Below are 21,219 nucleotides of genomic sequence, written 5' to 3'. Positions count from 1 at the left end.
GAAAGCTAGCAACGTCCCGGCCGGACGTTATTTGCGAACGAAATCGCCAATCTCCGCCTAATCCAATGAAAGACCACATCTTTGAAGGCTTATATCTCTGGATTGTGTCTTTAGGGAAGCGGCGCGAGGTTTATTTACGGCGAAATCGCCCAAAAATGATCTTTTAGATGACAAAATGGGAATAGCCATTCTGTTAGCATTATCATCCGGGACATTTCCATGACGTGCATGAACGTGAGCACGTGAGGTCCTGGAAGGTGAGGTCCTGGAAGCTAAAGCGCTCGCCTATGAGAGATGCGCTGGCATTCTATGGCCCCTAGAGGGCGCTGGCACTCAATGAGTTAATACAATATACTTTTAATACAATATACTCTACCAGACAATACTAGCACTATCACTACCACTAATAACAATCATACTGTTATTTAAAGTCAAACGGATCAATATTAATCAAATGAAAGAGCAAACCATCCCCTTGTTGGAAAACATTTATTTTCACATTTATTCCCTGAGGGAATAATTGATGAATTAATTAAGATGAATTAATGAATAAAGTCATTAACACTTAGTGGTGATGCTCACAGCTTCTTCTGTTGGGGGCGGGTCTAAGGATGATTGACAGCTAGGGGCGGGACTAAGAAGTGATTGACACCATGTTGTTTGGACTGAGGATCTCGATCCAGTGGGGGGGGGGGCGGGTCTAAGGATGATTGACAGCTAGGGGGCGGGACTAAGAAGTGATTGACACCATGTTGTTTGGACTGAGGATCTCGATCCAGTGGGGGGGGGGGGGGGGGGGGGTCTAAGGATGATTGACAGCTAGGGGGCGGGACTAAGAAGTGATTGACACCATGTTGTTTGGACTGAGGATCTCGATCCAGTGGGGGGGGGGTCTAAGGATGATTGACAGCTAGGGGGCGAGACTAAGAAGTGATTGACACCATGTTGTTTGGACTGAGGATCTCGATCCAGTAACCGTCAGGATCCTGGATGAACGCCAAGCCTTTCATCTTACCTACACACACACACGCACACGCACGCGCACACGCACACGCACACACACACACACACACACACGCACACACACAATGAAAATGAAAATGTTAATCCCAGGCCCAGGTAGGGATGAGTATCGTTAAGATTTTAGCGATTCCGATTCGGGTTCTGCTTATCGATCCGATTCCTCCTCGCCATGCTGGGCTGTCATTGGTCAGAAATAGTGCTGGGGGCTGTCATTGGTCAGAAATATGCTGGGGGCTGTCATTGGTCAGAAATAGTGCTGGGGGCTGTCATTGGTCAGAAATAGTGCTGGGGGCTGTCATTGGTCAGAAATAGTGGCCAATGGTCTTTTCTACCTCCTCCACTCCTTATTTTCTTCTTTTTCTAGTTTTTATTTAGATTTTTCACCCCAAAAAGTGTTTTTTTTACAGTGTGCTCAATCCAACGTCCCGTTATTGCAGTGCTCAGAACATGAACGTCATTTCACACATAGACATCAAAGGGGGCTTGAGCCCCTGCCCTTTATCCTCTTTTAGAAAGTGCCCTCTCCAGACCATGAATGCATTAATGCAAGTAAAGAAAATAGCTGACCTCCAAGCTCACGCGGTCTGCTATTTTCAATATTTTCACCAAAAGTACCTTTTAGATACTTCAGACCCTGCCCCTCTAACATTCTCTGCATGTCCCTGGTGTAGCCTACTCTATAATGTCGGCTACGAAGCTTGCGTTGCGGAGCTGCTGCTGTACACAGCTAAAGCAGAAGCACTGTCTTCTACAGTTTGGATCAAAGGATTTACATGAATGTCTTTCTTGCACATGTGATTTATAGGGGAGCATTTAGCAACACGGAACACATTGGACACATTAGACCCTTTTTGTAGTAAGAACGTTGGAGGCGGGCTTGCAAAACAAACCTTTTTAGGACACAGAACGGGGAGCGATTATTCCTACCGTAGGAGACTTGTCCGTTCATGCAGTGAGTAACAACTTAACTTGGAAAGCTGACGTCTCATTATCAAAACATGCACATTGACGTGAAACATACAGCCAGAATTTAGAACGCCTCTGTTTAGACAACATGTATCAGGATATATTAGGGTAAGGGTGGAGACATTGTATCAGGATATAGTAGGGTTAGGGTGGAGACATTGGGCGCATTTCCACTGCAGGGCCAAGCCAGAACCAGAACCAGAACTTTCCTGAACCAAGAACTTTCAGGAACCCGTGAAGTTCCGGGACCAAGTTCTGCTTTTGTTTCCATATAACCAGACCTACGTCATAAAAAAGACGCCTGCGCTCCGTTGCGTCATTACACGCGACAAACAAACAGATAACAAACAATATGATGACAGACAAGACCAGAGACGATAAGCTGAAGACACGTTTTAAAACTATTGACTCCGTTATTATCAGTTATTGAGAGCTTTTAAGAGAAATTGGCAAAATGGAAGACACCATCACGCAGATATTGATTTTATTAATGTTTTATGCTTTCGTGAATGCAACCCGCACTGTACAACGTCGGTGGAGACGAGCCAAATATGAACGGAATCTGCTAAGCTTAAGAAAGAGAAGAATTGAAATTATAAATGAACTTGATGAAACGGCAAGAAAGAGATGGATGGAATGGATGCCTCTACGTGTTAGAACAACAAACAGACGCTGTTTTTCCAGGAGAGTGTCCCATGTACGTCGATAAATGGTAAGACGAACAAACCCTACGTTAAACAGCAGTGTTTCACAAACGTACACATTTCAGTGTCTCCCTTTATCTCTGACAGTGCACAAAATGGAATCAAATTAATCCCTTAGGGTTCATTTGGTTCAATGTTCTAGTTGTACACTGTTACAGACTTGTATGGGTCCACTTAGAACAGTGGTTCTCAACCTGTGGGTCGGAACGCCCCAGGGGGTCCCCAAATTATTAACTTAATGTGAAACATTGTTTTCTCACTCAACAGTAAACATACCAACATAAAGTTTAAGTGTATAGAGGGTATCTATCTGCACACTTCGAAAGTGGCAATTTAAGGACTTTTTAATACCTCTAAAATGACAAATTAAGCATTGGACAAGTTGCCAAAATATTAAAGGCAGAAATTGTGAAAATAGCAGATCTACATGTTCACAACGCAAGGCATCAAAAGGTTGAGAACCACTGATAATAGAACCCACATAGATCCTGGAATCCACTTGAACCAATATTCTGGGCACCTTTATAATGTGTGGAACTCGAGGCTAACATTTGCCAAAAACACCTGATCTGCAAGCTCAAGTCCAGAGCCAACGGTCAACTTCATTTAGCATTAAGGGTTTAAGTGGTCAAAGGTCTGAAAAAACACTTTAACATGAAACCAACAGTAATAGAAAACATATGTCATCAAACAAAAATAATAATAATTGACAACACTGATGGCTGTCAAACTGTCTATGAAGATATGCAATCTTTGAAAAAAGTTTAATCTGCAATGCAATTTAATACAATATATGATGGGTTTGGGTTCCTTGCTTCATCTCACTCAGCTAAGGGGTCCTTTTAGGTGGTACATTAGGTGGTTTATACACATTGTTACTTAAATAGTTAATGTTTTGTGATTCATACACATACTGTTTACTTATGTTTTAGATCCTCCACTTCGTCCGAAGCAGACGCAGCTCACCAGAATGTTGGATGGAAGAGAGGTCAACTGACTGGTGGGACCGTATTGTGCCAAACTGGAAAAATGTCAAATATGTTGACAACTTCAGGATGTCTAAAGAGACGTTGATGTACATCTGTCGCACATTGCAACCTGAATTACAGAAGCAAGATACAAACTTCCGTCTGTGTTTGACTGTAAAAAAAAAGGTAGCCATTGCACTGTGGAAGCTTTCAACCAATGCAGAATACAGAACTATATCCCACTTGTTTGGTGTTGGCCTAAGCACAGTGTGGCGTTGTCTTAAGGAATTCTGCACAGCTACTGTTAAGGTTCTTATGCCTCAGGTTATTAATATACCAAATGCAACCACGCTCAAAGCGATCGCCTCATTTTTTGAGCGCAAATGGGGACTACCACAGTGTGTCGGGGCAATTGACGGCTCTCATATACCAATACTTGGACCAGAGAACTTTCATACTGACTATTATAATCGCAAGGGTTGGCATTCAGTTATATTACAGGCAGTTGTAGATGGCAAGGGACTATTTTGGGATGTGTCTGTGGGGATGCCTGGTAGTGTACACGACGCAAGAGTTCTGAAGCTGTCAGGACTCTGGCAGCTGGCTGAAAAGTCATTACTTTTCCCAAATCACCCCAAAAATATATGCGAATATGATCTAGGCTACTACTTGCTCGGTGATGCTGCCTATCCCTTACAACAATGGTTGTTAAAGCCATTCCCAGACAATGGACACCTCACACGTCAACAGCGGTCGTATAACTATCACACAAGCAGAGCCAGAGTAGCTGTTGAAAATACTTTTGGCAGACTTAAGGGTAGATGGCGATGCCTACTGAAGCAAAATGACTTCAATTTAGAACTAGTCAAGTTAGTTGTGTTGACCTGCTGTGTCTTGCACAATATTTGTGAAAACCATGGTGAGATATACAGAGAGGAATGGGCACGGAGAGACGACGACGATATGCCAGAACTGCCTGTGGAACCTTTGGTAGACAATCTAGAGGATGAAGGTGACAATGCACGCACTGCTCTGATGCAATTTCTAAACCCTAATTAGTCATCCCTATATTAATGTTGTATGTACACAGTACTCACCTGACCAGTAAAGTTTGCCAATTGTCTGACTGTGCCCTAAACTGCCTTAATGCCTGAATGTAGGGTACTTATTACATTAAATAAGCAAATACTGTTTTTCACTTTTTATTGCTTGTACTTTGAACTGTACATCAATCAACATGTCAGTGCATTTCTTTTTTGAAATCAAAATACTCAATGTTCAAAAGTGGTTTCTAGAATTGTATGAACATACCAGTATCTCAGCAAACTGTGCTATGTAAACCATTCTTTATATTAATTTAAGTACATGTAACAGCAGAATTCTATATTAAGTGCATGTATTGTCAACAAATATCAACTATTTGATTTGACTTAAAAAGTAACAGTCATGGGCTTGGCTAGAAATGTGGTGACATTGAAGCCTCGAACAGAGTCGGGTCCGCGGTGGAAGGCTATCCACCGCGGTCAGGGCCGTTTGGGAGAAATGCGGGGCCCTGAGCGAAGTCCAACCCCCCCCCCCCCCCCCAAGCGAAGTCCACCCCCCCGCCGAGCGCGGCCGCGATTTTTTTACTTGTACGTGTGTGCACGCGCACGTGTGCGCAAACGATTTTTTGTGGCTGTGCATCTATAAATGCTATGGAATTATGCTGCAACTCTACCTCTAAAACGGTAAGAAAAGCATGTTTATTCTGCTGCTTTTAATTGTACACGGCCACAAAGCAGTCAAGCAGACTCCTGCTGAATGAATGCAATAGCTGAATGGGACCATGTATTTACTTCACTATAGTCTATCGATCAGACACAAGATTGTCATGTTGTCAGATGATGGGATTCCTCATAACTTTGTAGAACATTACCCTGGCCTTACTTCGCGCAGATATGATGCTCTCTCTCTCTCAACTCTCTCATAAGTAAGTAACGGAAGGGAAGGGAACGCTGAATCAAGTTGTAGGATCCCGTCTGCGTCTCAAGACTAGATACAGTATTAAATCCCATAGCCCGAAGGGACAGTCAGCCGGTTGTTGGTGGTTGTCCGGGAGATATCACAGCCAATCGGTTGACAGGGTCTGTCTCCGTCCTGCAGATTGTGGTGTTTGTGTGAAGATTTAATATGAAATCAAAACTAAATCAATTAACCAAGCCTAGCGCGGGGCCCTTGCAGGTGCGGGGCCCTGAGCGACCGCACCGTTCGCTCTACCCTAGAATCGGCCCTGACCGCGGTGTAGTCTTTTTGAGCGTTGACGTTGTAGTTTTATGACTCAAAAAGACTACACCGCACTACACCGCGGACCCGACTCTGATCGAGGCTTTAGTAGCAAAGCTTTGCTTTACTTCTTGCTCATGGCATCGACCAGCCGCCCAAGGACTGAAAGGAAGCCTTGTTGGAATAAAGCGTTCTCTCTAGCTTCTTGCCGTCGTATTCTTGCCGACTCTTTGCGTTTCGATGGGTTCGTCGTTTGCTATCGCTTGTAGCAATGCTGTTGCAGACTCCACAACGTTGCTGGAGCCTGCATACACCGGGCGGGGCCCCAAAATAGCATCCAACGCATCATACCACTTGTTGGTTTTTCGGTTGGCACTACTTTTACTGTTATGGTCCTTTATTTTCTTGTAGTCCTGCTTCATTTTCTTTATTTTTTCGCGGCACTGTTTGCTTGTGCGCTCAACACCCATTTCAGAAAGACGACGGGAGATTTGTTTAAAAATCTTCTCGTTGCGGACGGCTCCTTCTAGCTCCTTCTGTATGTTTTCTTCTCCCCATACGCAAACCAGAGCCTGTATTTAATTATTTGTCCAATGTGTAGTGTCGTGGTTATCGTCTGGCGTCGCGTCCATAGTGTTTCTGTGTGTTAATATCTGTTTATTTATCTCATCTGTCGGAATAGGTTTTTAAAAATGGCGCTGTTGTGTTGTCAGAGGTTTGTTTCTCCCCGTTCTCCTCGGTGCGACGGTGTCGTCACCTCCGCTCGACCAATCGAGAGCAGCAGCGCTGCTGGCCCCGCCCATAGGTTCCCAGAACTCAAGTTTTAGTTCTGCCTCAGGAGCAGGGCTGAAAAAAGGTTCTAGAAGGTTCCAGGAACCTCGTCTGGAACCGGGCCGTTCGCAATGGAAACAAAACCAGAACCAAAAAAATAGGTTCTGGTTCCTGAAAGTTCTGGTTCCAGGTGGCAGTGGAAAAGCGCCTATCGTATCAGGATATAGTAGGGTTAGGGTGGAGACATTGTATCAGGATATATTAGGGTTAGGGGGGAGACATTGTATCAGGATATAGTAGAGTTAGGGTGGAGACATTGTATCAGGGTATATTAGGGTTAGGGTGGAGACATTGTATCAGGATATATTAGGGTTAGGGTGGAGACATTGTATCAGGATATATTAGGGTTAGGGTGGAGACATTGTATCAGGATATATTAGGGTTAGGTTGGAGACATTGTATCAGGATATATTAGGGTTAGGGTGGAGACATTGTATCAGGATATATTAGGGTTAGGGTGGAGACATTGTATCAGGGTATATTAGGGTTAGGGTGGAGACATTGTATCAGGATATAGTAGGGTTAGGGTGGAGACATTGTATCAGGATATAGTAGGGTTAGGGTGGAGACATTGTATCAGGATAGATTAGGGTTAGGGTGGAGACATTGTATCAGGATATATTAGGGTTAGGGTGGAGACATTGTATCAGGATATATTAGGGTTAGGGTGGAGACATTGTATCAGGATAGATTAGGGTTAGGGTGGAGACATTGTATCAGGATATATTAGGGTTAGGGTGGAGACATTGTATCAGGATATATTAGGGTTAGGGTGGAGACATTGTATCAGGATATATTAGGGTTAGGGTGGAGACATTGTATCAGGATATATTAGGGTTAGGGTGGAGACATTGTATCAGGATATATTAGGGTTAGGGTGGAGACATTGTATCAGGATTTATTAGGGTTAGGGTGGAGACATTGTATCAGGATATATTAGGGTTAGGGTGGAGACATTGTATCAGGATATATTAGGGTTATGGTGGAGACATTGTATCAGGATATATTAGGGTTAGGGTGGAGACATTGTATCAGGATATATTAGGGTTAGGGTGGAGACATTGTATCAGGATTTATTAGGGTTAGGGTGGAGACATTGTATCAGGATATATTAGGGTTAGGGTGGAGACATTGTATCAGGATATATTAGGGTTATGGTGGAGACATTGTATCAGGATATATTAGGGTTAGGGTGGAGACATTGTATCAGGATATAGTAGGGTTAGGGTGGAGACATTGTATCAGGATATATTAGGGTTAGGGTGGAGACATTGTATCAGGATATATTAGCATATGGTGGAGACGTATCACCATCGTCAGGTTTCTTCACAAACGTCACTCCTTGTTCTTCAAACAGCTTGCAGGCAGCGTAGACATCTGGTACTGCTATACCAATGTGACCTGAAATATAAATATATATACATATATATACATATAGACATCTGGTACTGCTATACCTATGTGACCTGAAATACATGTACACACACACACACACACACACACACACACACACACACACACACACACACACATACATATATATATATATATATATATACATATATTTATACATACATACATACATACATACATATATACATATATACTTACATATATACATATATATACTTACATATATATATATATATATATATATATATATATATATATATATATATATATATATTATGTATATATGTATGTATATATATATATACATATATATATATATATATATATATTTGTGTGTGTATATGTATGTATATATATATGTGTATATGTATGTATGTATGTATGTATATATATATATATATATGTGTGTGTATATTTATATATATATATATATATATATATATATATATATATATATATATATATATATATATATATATATATATATATATGTGTGTGTATATGTATGTATGTACAACCAGTACAGTATTCTATCAACCAGTACAGTATTCTATCAACCAGTACAGTATAGTCTAGTAGCCAGCCCATAGAGCCCCATTGTGAACCCGGACATTTTGAGTACCCTAAAGTTTTATGTTAGAAATGTTGAGTATGGGTCCCCAGCATGTAGAAACTGCCGGATGCTAACTTGTATATGTTGAGCAATTTGCATAATTAGCATTATTAGCTTTAATTAGTATAATCACCTATAATAATGGATAATATCAATATGTCAAAAACTGATTGGCTCATTTGAACAATATTGCAGTGGTTTTGGGGGTTATTGAGGATGCTGAATCCATTTCTGACATTTTCTAAATTCAAAATGGCTATTTTAAATCGGAAATGGTCATAAACCAACTTAAATTGGGATGATTTTGATCATTTTTTGTTGATTTTCCAAATGATGAAGTGACTATTTTTGCTAGGTTATTGTGGCAGTCATTGTTCTAATCATTTTGTGTGGATTGTCTATATTTGGCTTTTGAAATGCAGATAATGTATAAGCATATAAATAACCACATTTATAATTTAATTCATAATCAAAATCAACTAAAAAGTATCAAAATCATCCCAATTTAAGTTGGTATATGACCATTTACGGTTTAAACCGGCCATTTTGAATTTAGAAAATGTCAGAAATGGATTCAGCATCCTCAATAACCCCCAAAACCACTCCAATATTGTTCAAATCGTCCTATCAGTTTTTGACATATTATCCATATAGGTGATTATGCTAATTAAAGCTTATTATGCAAATTATGCAAATTGCTCAACATATACAAGTTAGCATCCGGCAGTTTCTACATGCTGGGGACCCATACTCAACATTTCTAACATAAAACTTTAGCCAAAATGTCCGGGTTCACATTTTGGCTACTAGACTAGTATTCTATCAACCAGACCAGCTACGGGTCGACTCTTCGCTAGCTCAGCATGAGAACGTGCTCCCCTAATAAATAATAATTGCGATCACAAAACCTCGATCAGTCTGTCTGTCTGTCCGTCCGTCCGTCCGTCCGTCCGTCCGTCCGTCAGTCCGTCTGTCACACGTCACACTTTTGCCCTGCTCATATCTCCGCAACCGTTGCCCCGATCCATGCCATATTTTGCACACACACACACACACACTCCTTGCCTGCCAAACCACAACCTCCACCCCTCAAGTCTCACATGGCCCTCTTCTAGCGCCACCATGAGGCCGATTCTTGCAAAACACATTTTTGGACACTGCTCCTACAAATTGTCCCCTAAAATCATGCAAATCGGTACACACTTGCTCTACACTCATGTCTTCAACATGGATCTGTCCCATACAGCGCCACCATCAGGCCGATTTTTTTAAACACATTTTGGGACACTACTCCCACAGATTTTGCCCTAAAATCACGCAAATCGGTACACTCATCTCATCAACATGGATCTGTCCCATATAGCGCCACCATCTAGCCGATTTTTCCAAACACATTTTTTGGACACTGCTCCTACACATTTTGACCTAAAATCACGCTGCGACCTGACGGTCACTTATCTCCCCATTAGAGAGTCTTACTGGTTATGTTATGTTTAATATGTATATATATTAACATTCTTACTGGTAAATAAACTAGTTAATAAGATATTAAACTCACCAAAACCACGAGGATCTGAGTTTCCATTGTGATAAGACTGAGACTCATCTGTTTCTGATCCCCAGTTACTGAGAGAGAGAGAGAGAGAGAGAGAGAGAGAGAGAGAGAGAGAGAGAGAGAGAGAGAGAGAGAGAGAGAGAGAGACCTTTAGTTACCATTACACCCAGAGAGAGAAAGAGAGAGAGAGAGAGAGAGATAGAGAGACACACAGAGTTAATACAGAGAGAGAGAGAGAGAGAGAGAGAGACAGACAGACAGACAGAGAGAGAGAGAGAGCGTTAATCATAAGTTGATCACATTAAAATGTTCTATCTATACTATAATTTTGCGAATGTCTGAGTGAGTGAGTGAGTGAGTGAGTGTCTGTCTGTCTGTCTGTCTGTCTGTCTGTCTGTCTGTCTGTCTGTCTGTCTGTCTGTCTGTCTGTCTGTCTGTCTGTCTGTCTGTCTGTCTGTCTGTCTGTCTGTCTGTCTGTCTGTCTGAAACAGCGTTTCTCCTCAGTGGCTGGAGCAATTGATCTGAAATCGCATCACCATCAGCATATGAACACACCTGACATAACTGTGAAGCCCGTTTGTCACTTTCACAAATCATATGCTGTATATTAGCATTTTTATGGTGTATCTATTATCTATTCTGCATCTAGCATGAGGCACATCTATTCTGCATCTAGCATGAGGCAAAATGTTTAACCAGCTCTGTGTGTGTGTGTGTGTGTGTGTGTGTGTGTGTGTGTGTGTGTGTGTGTGTGTGTGTGTGTGTGTGTGTGTGCAGGCAGGCGGGTGTGTGTGCAGGCGGGTGGGCGGGCGGGCTGGGGGGGGGGGGGGGGGGGGGACAGTATCTCTGTAGCCATTAAACGAAACGGGTTTCTTACATTGATGCTCCTACATCATGCAAGCACCAGTTAAAGTTACTTTCCATCCCTCATATACTGTGTGCACCCCATAACCCACACACTGCACATCATTTTGGAGCTCATATCTTTGAACGGGTAAGGGCTAGTTGAGTTAAATGTGTGAATTTACTGAATTACTAATAATTACTAATTATGATCAAACATTTTAAATTAGAGATGCCACCGTTAACTTACTAAAGGCCCACGTGATGTCAACGCGTCAAACTCTTTGATGTCGCTGGAGGCCCACAACGCGTTTGACGCGTTTACTGTATTTACAGTAACAATATTAAATCTCACCGTAAGGTCGGGCCTACCCGTGGATGTTGTTTCCATTGTTGTTTCCATTGTTTGCTTTATCTCTGATGTTTGTTTTTATGGCACACTGTGGGCATGGCTGGTAAAATGACCATAATGAAGGTAAGGTATATATAATGAAGGTATGGTCCTACTGTGTGAGCTCTATAGTAGCTCGTCTAGAGAAGGTCCAAGCCGTCCTCTCCTTGACGTCAGAGAAGGTGTTTTTATGGCTAACACTGTGGGCATGGCTGGTAAAATGACCACATTTTGATCGGCAATCAACAGCTATAGGCTACACTGGCCCATCCTGGGTGGAAGGGACAAAGAAGGTAAAGACGTACTGTGTCAGATCTATAGTAGCTCGTCTAGAGAAGGTTATATAAGGTATATATAATGAAGGTAAAGACGTACTGGGTCAGCTCTATAGTAGCTCGTCTAGAGAAGGTAAGGTATATATAATGAAGGTAAAGACATACTGTGTCAGCTCTATAGTAGCTCGTCTAGAGAAGGTAAGGTATATATAATGAAGGTAAGGTATATATAATGAAGGTATGGTCCTACTGTGTGAGCTCTATAGTAGCTCGTCTAGAGAAGGTTATATAAGGTATATATAATAAAGGTAAAGACATACTGTGTCAGCTCTATGGTAGCTTGTCTAGAGAAGGTCCAAGCCGTCCTCTCCTTCACGTCAGAAGGTATATAATGAAGGTAAGGTAAATAATAATGAAGGTATGGTCCTACTGTGTGAGCTCTATAGTAGCTCGTCTAGAGAAGGTCCAAGCCGTCCTCTCCTTGACGTCAGAAGGTTATATAAGGTATATATAATGAAGGTAAGGTATATAATAATGAAGGTATGGTCCTACTGTGTCAGTTCTATAGTAGCTCTTCTAGAGAAGGTCCAAGCCGTCCTCTCCTTCACGTCAGCAGGTTATATAAGGTATATATAATGAAGGTAAGGACGTACTGTGTCAGCTCTATGGTAGCTCGTCTAGAGAAGGTCCAAGCCGTCCTCTCCTTCACGTCAGAAGGTATATAATGAAGGTAAGGTATATAATAATGAAGGTATGGTCCTACTGTGTGAGCTCTATAGTAGCTCGTCTAGAGAAGGTCCAAGCCGTCCTCTCCTTGACGTCAGAAGGTATATAATGAAGGTAAGGACATACTGTGTCAGTTCTATAGTAGCTCGTCTAGAGAAGGTTATATAAGGTATATATATATAATGAAGGTAAATTACGTACTGGGTCAGCTCTATAGTAGCTCGTCTAGAGAAGGTAAGGTATATATAATGAAGGTAAGGACATACTGTGTCAGCTCTATAGTAGCTCGTCTAGAGAAGGTCCAAGCCGTCCGTTCCTTGACGTCAGAAGGAATCTCCTTCTTGTCTTCGAAGCCCAGGAAGAACAAAGAGAATCTCATGGAGGGGAAGTCGAACTTCTGCAGGAGACTGAGACACACACACAAACACACACACACACACACACACACACACACACACACACACACACACACACACACACACACACACACACACCACACACACACACACACACACACACACACACACACACACACACACACACACACTCTTTATGTGACTCACAGTAAACAAGGTAAGAACAGCAAAGGTCCGGACTTTAAAGTCAGTCAAAGTTCGGTAGTTCTATTATTGGTTGATAATAATTTACAACAATAAAACAATTAACAACAATAAAACTAACATTTTCTTTTTAACAAAAAAAGAGAAACTAAACAAAAACCTGCAATATAACAACAATAGACCCTATTATTCACGGCCCGCCCACTCAGCACATTTCTCAGCAACTTCCTGGTGCTGACGTCAGTACAGCCAGCCAAAGCCCAATAAAGTAATCTACAGTATATACCCCTCTTCCCTGGTCTATACTCACACTGGACAAACTGGACTGGACTTTTCTGTGCTGTGCTGGGCTCTGTTGGGCTATACAAGGCAGTAATATACTAAAGCTTAGACTTGTTCATGTACAACTTTTGGCCGTGTACACAAACTCATGTAAAACTATTGCCCGTGTACACAGTGGTTGATTGCATGTGCAAGGATCTACAGAGCTGGCTGGAGCCTGGAGCAGCCTGGTGGAGTCTGGTGCAGTCCTGTGCACCCTGGTCTGGCCTATTCAAGCCAGATCCGGCCTGTAATGGCCTGGTGGAGCCATCTAACTACCCCCCTTACATGGTATATACTCCTACTGGGCAGGACTGGGCTGGACCTAGGTGTGCTGGACTCTATTGGGCACTGGTGGGCTGTTCTGTGCTGGGCTCTGTTGGGCTATACGAGGCAATACTGTACTAAAGCCTAGACATGTTCATGTAAAACTATTGGCCGTGTACACAAACTCATGTAAAACAATTGCCCGTGTACACAGGGGTTATTTTTTTTTTATTGATTTTAAGGACAGAAGGCCACAACTGTTCAAGTGTGGGGAGAGCCTGGTGCAGTGTTCCAGACGGATCCAGCCTCATATACTCCCCTTATAAGTCAGTGGTTCAATTATGGGACCCTTAGAGGGGTCTCCATACTCCCCTTATAAGTCAGTGGTTCAACTATGGGACCCCTAGAGGGGTCTCCAAATGATCTTGGGTGGTCCCAAATGATTAGCTTAATGTGAAACATTGTTTTCCACTCAACAGTGTACAGAGGCTATCTGCACATCTCTAAAGAGATTTGGATTTTAGTTTTGCGAGCGCTTGTAAACAAATGGATTATCTTCCTCAATTGTCAGTGGACACTCACGTGCACACGCACAAAGCTTCCGAGGCTCTTCAAAATAAAGCGTGAGTGAACGGCGGCAGCAGCAACAGCTAGAAATGTTAGAAACCTTGGCTTCCCATGTGTTAATTTTCACACCCCCACAGGCCTAACCCTAACCCTAACCCATGTGTTAATTTTCACACCCCCACAGGCCGCGCAGCGGGACCCGGAATTTGGCCGGAATTTGGCCATGAACACCGGCCATAGAAACTGCTGCAAGTGCACACCTATTCCTATAAGTGTAATAATATTATAATAATAAATATAATAATAGCAACTCACGTCATTCCCAGTATTCTGGTGTAAAAGTCCAGAGATTTGACAGGATCTTTGACTCTCAGCATCGTCTGTTGCATCATGAAGTCCTGTGTACGCACGCACGCACGCACGCACGCACGCACGCACGCACGCACACACGCACACACGCACGCACACACACACACACACACACACACACACACACACACACAGAAACATACAGACATAAATATTCTAATGTTACATTCACATGTTTTCAGACAGTTTTAACATCCGGAATCTATAAAAAAAAAATACATTTAAATTAATTCTACGGGTCAAATTTACAGAGAGAGATTTGTCTCTGTAGGTATTCACAATTCACCGTTTGTCAGCCTTCTGATTGGTCCCTGAGACTCCCTGACTGGCCAACCAGAAAAAAACATTCACTTTTTGCTACCGGGGGTGGAGTTATGCAGTGGGACAAAGTCCTTTCGTTCTTTCACCGCGTTGCCGTGATGCGGAGCACGGCCAGGGCCGCAGTACGGCGCTGTGCGGTCATAGCGATTTCAATCATTATAATGAATAAGCTTCAACAGACTGGTTCACATGAACGATAATGGTAACGAAGATATTCGATTAGGTAATATATTTTAAATGGGCAGAATTACAATTAAAATACATTTTATGTTGACAGCCAGCCTATAATTCCACAACTTCCTACCCAAGATGCACTGCCCGCTCTCTCTCTCTCTCTCTCTCTCTCTCTCTCTCTCTCTCTCTCTCTCTCTCTGTCCTCTGCCTGTTTCAGAGGATTAAACTAATTAAAACATGTATTTTCGGGGGAAAACCCCCGTTTTGCAATGTAACTACTGTATTTTTTTGTTCCTTTTTTTATTAATATCACGTAGATGTTTTTCTTTTGGTACTTTAAATAGCAATAACGGGGGAAAATATTTTTCCCCCATTCACTTCCATTATAAAACACAATCTGCCCTGGCTTTTTTTGTCCCACCTAGTAACAGATCTATCATAGCACTGTGTTCTGTCTGTCTGCCATTCATTTTATATGAGTTAAATATCTATCATAGTACTGTGTTCTGTCTGTCTGTCATTCAATGTTATATGAGTTAAATATCTATCATAGTACTGTGTTCTGTCTGTCTGTCATTCAATGTTACATGAGTTAAATATCTATCATAGTACTGTGTTCTGTCTGTCTGTCATTCAATGTTATATGAGTTAAATATCTATCATAGCACTGTGTTCTGTCTGTCATTCAATGTTATATGAGTTAAATATCTATCATAGTACTGTGTTCTGTCTGTCTGTCATTCAATGTTATATGAGTTAAATATCTATCATAGTACTGTGTTCTGTCTGTCAGTCATTCAATGTTATATGAGTTAAATATCTATCATAGTACTGTGTTCTATCCGTCTGTCATTCAATGTTATATGAGTTAAATATCTATCATAGTACTGTGTTCTATCTGTCTGTCATTCATTTTATATGAGTTAAATATCTATCATAGTACTGTGTTCTGTCTGTCTGTCATTCATTTTATATGAGTTAAATATCTATCATAGTACTGTGTTCTGTCTGTCTGTCATTCAATGTTATATGAGTTAAATATCTATCATAGCACTGTGTTCTGTCTGTCTGTCATTCAATGTTATATGAGTTAAATATCTATCATAGCAATGTGTTCTATCTGTCTGTCATTCAATGTTATATGAGTTAAATATCTATCATAGCACTGTGTTCTGTCTGTCTGTCATTCAATGTTATATGAGTTAAATATCTATCATAGTACTGTGTTCTGTCTGTCAGTCATTCAATGTTATATGAGTTAAATATCTATCATAGTACTGTGTTCTGTCTGTCTGTCATTCAATGTTATATGAGTTAAATATCTATCATAGCACTGTGTTCTGTCTGTCATTCAATGTTATATGAGTTAAATATCTATCATAGTACTGTGTTCTGTCTGTCTGTCATTCAATGTTATATGAGTTAAATATCTATCATAGTACTGTGTTCTGTCTGTCAGTCATTCAATGTTATATGAGTTAAATATCTATCATAGTACTGTGTTCTATCCGTCTGTCATTCAATGTTATATGAGTTAAATATCTATCATAGTACTGTGTTCTATCTGTCTGTCATTCATTTTATATGAGTTAAATATCTATCATAGTACTGTGTTCTGTCTGTCTGTCATTCATTTTATATGAGTTAAATATCTATCATAGTACTGTGTTCTGTCTGTCTGTCATTCAATGTTATATGAGTTAAATATCTATCATAGCACTGTGTTCTGTCTGTCTGTCATTCAATGTTATATGAGTTAAATATCTATCATAGCAATGTGTTCTATCTGTCTGTCATTCAATGTTATATGAGTTAAATATCTATCATAACACTGTGTTCTATCTGTCTGTCATTCAATGTTATATGAGTTAAATATCTAGCATAGTACTGTGTTCTGTCTGTCTGTCATTCAATGTTATATGAGTTAAATATCTATCATAGTACTGTGTTCTGTCTGTCATTCAATGTTATATGAGTTAAATATCTATCATAGTACTGTGTTCTATCTGTCTGTCATTCAATGTTATATGAGTTAAATATCTATCATAGTACTGTGTTCTGTCTGTCATTCAATGTTATATGAGTTAAATATCTATCATAGTACTGTGTTCTGTCTGTCATTCAATGTTATATGAGTTAAATATCTATCATAGTACTGTGTTCTGTCTGTCTGTCATTCAATGTTATATGAGTTAAATATCTATCATAGCAATGTGTTCTATCTGTCTGTCATTCAATGTTATATGAGTTAAATATCTATCATAGTACTGTGTTCTATCTGTCTGTCATTCAATGTTATATGAGTTAAATATCTAGCATAGTACTGTGTTCTGTCTGTCTGTCATTCAATGTTATATGAGTTAAATATCTATCATAGTACTGTGTTCTGTCTGTCATTCAATGTTATATGAGTTAAATATCTATCATAGTACTGTGTTCTATCTGTCTGTCATTCAATGTTATATGAGTTAAATATCTATCATAGTACTGTGTTCTGTCTGTCATTCAATGTTATATGAGTTAAATATCTATCATAGTACTGTGTTCTATCTGTCTGTCATTCAATGTTATATGAGTTAAATATCTATCATAGTACTGTGTTCTGTCTGTCATTCAATGTTATATGAGTTAAATATCTATCATAGTACTGTGTTCTATCTGTCTGTCATTCAATGTTATATGAGTTAAATATCTATCATAGTACTGTGTTCTGTCTGTCTGTCATTCAATGTTATATGAGTTAAATATCTATCATAGTACTGTGTTCTATCTGTCTGTCATTCAATGTTATATGAGTTAAATATCTATCATAGTACTGTGTTCTGTCTGTCTGTCATTCAATGTTATATGAGTTAAATATCTATCATAGTACTGTGTTCTGTCTGTCAGTCATTCAATGTTATATGAGTTAAATATCTATCATAGTACTGTGTTCTATCTCAGGGGTTCCCAAACTTTTTTGGCTCAGGGCACCCCTATAAATATTCTTTTCATCCGAGGCACCCCTACATTATATCCATAATTTTCACTCCCAGCACCTTATATTTATGGCATGTTTTAGCGATTATGTTGCGAGGAAAGTTGAGATAATAGCCATTTTGGTTAGAGGTGAAGTTTAAAATGATACTAAATATTTTTTTAAGTGTCCAAATAAATTCCAAGTATTATCAAATCATCTCGCGGCACCCCTGGACTGCCGCCGCGGCACCCCAGGGTGCCCCGCCACCCACTTTGAAAACCCCTGTTCTATCTGTCTGTCATTCAATGTTATATGAGTTAAATATCTATCATAGTATTGTGTTCTGTCTGTCATTCAATGTTATATGAGTTAAATATCTATCATAGTACTGTGTTCTGTCTGTCTGTCATTCAATGTTATATGAGTTAAATATCTATCATAGTATTGTGTTCTGTCTGTCATTCAATGTTATATGAGTTAAATATCTATCATAGTACTGTGTTCTGTCTGTCTGTCATTCAATGTTATATGAGTTAAATATCTATCATAGCACTGTGTTCACAACACCTCACATCACGAGGCGTTGTGTGCTTGTAGATCGGCTGTTTTCACTAGTTTTGTGCGACAGTCTTGTATGATGAAGCAGGGCTTTGCTTTACCAAAAGACGTACACATTTGAAACATGGAGATACAAGGTTTCTGCCCGACAGTGAAGATATTTTAGTGATTATGTTGCGAGGAAAACGTTGAGATAACAGCCATTTTGGTTAGAACTGACTGAAAATAACTTTGTACTTCAAGTTTAAAATGATACTAAATAGGTTTTCAAGTGTCCAAATGAATTCCAAATATTATCAAATGATCTCGTGGCACCCCTGGACTGCCGTCACGGCACCCCAGGGTGCCCCGTCACCCCAGGGTGCCCCGTCACCCACTTTGAAAACCTCTGAAGTATAACATGACCTGAACTTGACCTTTGAGTGTGTGTGAGGCCTCAGGGTCAAGCCCTGTAATGAGTATAAAACAAACTCCCTGCCCTCAGCAGCTTGATTTTTATATCCCACATCTAGAGTTGCAACATCAACATAGTTTTATTAACCCATTTAGGCCATAGAATTATCGAATGCTTTAACCAGTGAAAAATAGCAGATCTACAAGCTCACAGCGCGGCACTCGGTGCCGCGCTGTGAGCTTGTATATCTGCTATTTTTCAAAATAGAAAATGCTATTTTCTAACCCTAACCCTAACCCGAGTTGTTATAGTATAGTATAGTATAGTATAGTGTAGTTATAGTATAGTATAGTATAGTATAGTATAGTATAGTATAGTATAGTATAGTATAGTGTAGTGTAGTTATAGTGTAGTATAGTATAGTGTAGTGTAGTTATAGGGTAGATAGAGTATAGTATAGCATAGAGTATATAGGGTTAGGGTATAGGGTTTTAGTATAATAGTTTACCTTACTCAGAGGACTTCCATCCTTACAAGCTGCTGCCACCGCTTCATCACTCAGTCCTCCATGTTGTTATAGTATAGTATAGTATAGTATAGTATAGTATAGTATAGTATAGTGTAGTGTAGTGTAGTGTAGTATAGTGTAGTATAGTGTAGTTATAGTATAGTATAGTATAGTATAGTGTAGTGTAGTATAGTGTAGTTATAGTATAGTATAGTATAGTATAGTATAGTATAGTATATTATAGTATAGTATATTATAGTTTAGTATAGTATAGTGTAGTTATAGTATAGTATAGTATAGTATAGTATAGTATAGTGTAGTTATAGTATAGTATAGTATAGTATAGTATAGTATAGTATAGTGTAGTTATAGTATAGTATAGTGTAGTTATAGTATGGTGTAGTGTAGTGTAGTGTAGTGTAGTATAGTATAGTGTAGTTATAGTATAGTATAGTATAGTATAGTATAGTATAGTATAGTATAGTGTAGTTATAGTATATTATAGTTATAGTATAGTATAGTATAGTATAGTGTAGTATAGTATAGTATAGTGTAGTTATAGGGTAGATAGAGTATAGTATAGTATAGTATAGAGTATATCGCTTCACCGCTTCATCACTCAGTCCTCCATGTTGTTATAGTATAGTATAGTATAGTATAGTATAGTATAGTGTAGTGTAGTATAGTGTAGTATAGTGTAGTTATAGTATAGTATAGTATAGTATAGTATAGTATAGTATAGTTTAGTATAGTGTAGTGTAGTGTAGTATAGTGTAGTATAGTATAGTATAGTATAGTATAGTATAGTGTAGTATAGTGTAGTATAGTGTAGTTATAGTGTAGTTATAGTATAGTATAGTATAGTATAGTATAGTATAGTGTAGTATAGTGTAGTATAGTGTAGTTATAGTATAGTATAGTATAGTATAGTGTAGTATAGTGTAGTATAGTGTAGTTATAGTATAGTATAGTATAGTATAGTATAGTGTAGTATAGTATAGTATAGTGTAGTTATAGGGTAGTATAGTGTAGTTATAGTATAGTATAGTATAGTATAGTATAGTATAGTGTAGTATAGTGTAGTATAGTGTAGTCATAGTATAGTATAGTATAGTGTAGTATAGTGTAGTATAGTGTAGTATAGTGTAGTTATAGTATAGTATAGTATAGTATAGTATAGTATAGTATAGTATAGTATAGTGTAGTATAGTGTAGTATAGTGTAGTTATAGTATAGTATAGTATAGTATAGTATAGTATAGTATAGTATAGTATAGTATAGTATAGTGTAGTTATAGGGTAGATAGAGTATAGACTAATAGTTTACCTTACTCAGAGGACTTCCATCCTTACAAGCTGCTGCCACCGCTTCATCACTCAGTCCTCCATGTTGTTCTGTTGCTGCGGAGCTCATAATGTTCTTTAAATGAACGTTAATAAAGTTTATAGAGTCAATAATAAGTGTTTATAAAGTTAATAAAAGCAGCAGAAACAAAGTGAACGCTTTGTTTCAACAACAACACGCCGCGGCCGCTAAGTGGACTTCCGGCTTCCGGTGGAATTTCTAAATAAAAGGCATATGTGAAGTGAGCTGCATTAGCGTTAACTGCAATAAGACTTCCGGTGCCGATCTCTTCAGAATAAGAGTACCC

The 21,219-nt window shown here is 39.5% G+C and overlaps 1 protein-coding gene across 2 annotated transcripts; it reads right to left on the bottom strand.

Annotated features, from left to right (window-relative positions):
• Nucleotides 1-573: 573 nt before the first annotated feature.
• On the bottom strand, nucleotides 574-21,088 carry LOC308288374 (lactoylglutathione lyase-like). Of its 2 annotated transcripts, none has more exons than XM_080729795.1 (6): nucleotides 20,895-21,088; nucleotides 14,601-14,683; nucleotides 12,837-12,977; nucleotides 10,339-10,406; nucleotides 8,066-8,155; nucleotides 574-1,015 (listed from the first exon to the last, which is right to left on the bottom strand). In XM_080729795.1, exons 1-6 carry the CDS (start codon nucleotides 20,979-20,981, stop codon nucleotides 924-926), a joined length of 561 nt encoding a protein of 186 aa, XP_080585921.1. In that variant the 5' UTR covers nucleotides 20,982-21,088; the 3' UTR covers nucleotides 574-923. The 2 variants fall into 2 exon arrangements, with proteins under 2 accessions (XP_080585921.1, XP_080585922.1); XM_080729796.1 differs by lacking the exon at nucleotides 20,895-21,088 and adding an exon at nucleotides 19,569-19,622.
• Nucleotides 21,089-21,219: the final 131 nt, after the last annotated feature.

Source organism: Nannobrachium achirus (assembly GCF_963921795.1).
Source record: "Nannobrachium achirus genome assembly, chromosome: 7".
NCBI lineage: Eukaryota > Metazoa > Chordata > Actinopteri > Myctophiformes > Myctophidae > Nannobrachium > Nannobrachium achirus.
This window is presented reverse-complemented; position numbering and strand designations above follow the sequence as displayed.

Bases quoted from the DNA above. Each gene is read 5' to 3' on its own strand.
- LOC308288374 (XM_080729795.1), bottom strand. From the start codon at position 20,981: ATGAGCTCCGCAGCAACAGAACAACATGGAGGACTGAGTGATGAAGCG. The intron at 14,684-20,894 runs GTAAACTATTAG...GTGCGTACACAG, and splicing joins ATGGAAGTCCTCTGAGTAAG to GACTTCATGATGCAACAGAC. The intron at 8,156-10,338 runs GTGAGTTTAATA...TTTATATTTCAG, and splicing joins CTCAGATCCTCGTGGTTTTG to GTCACATTGGTATAGCAGTA.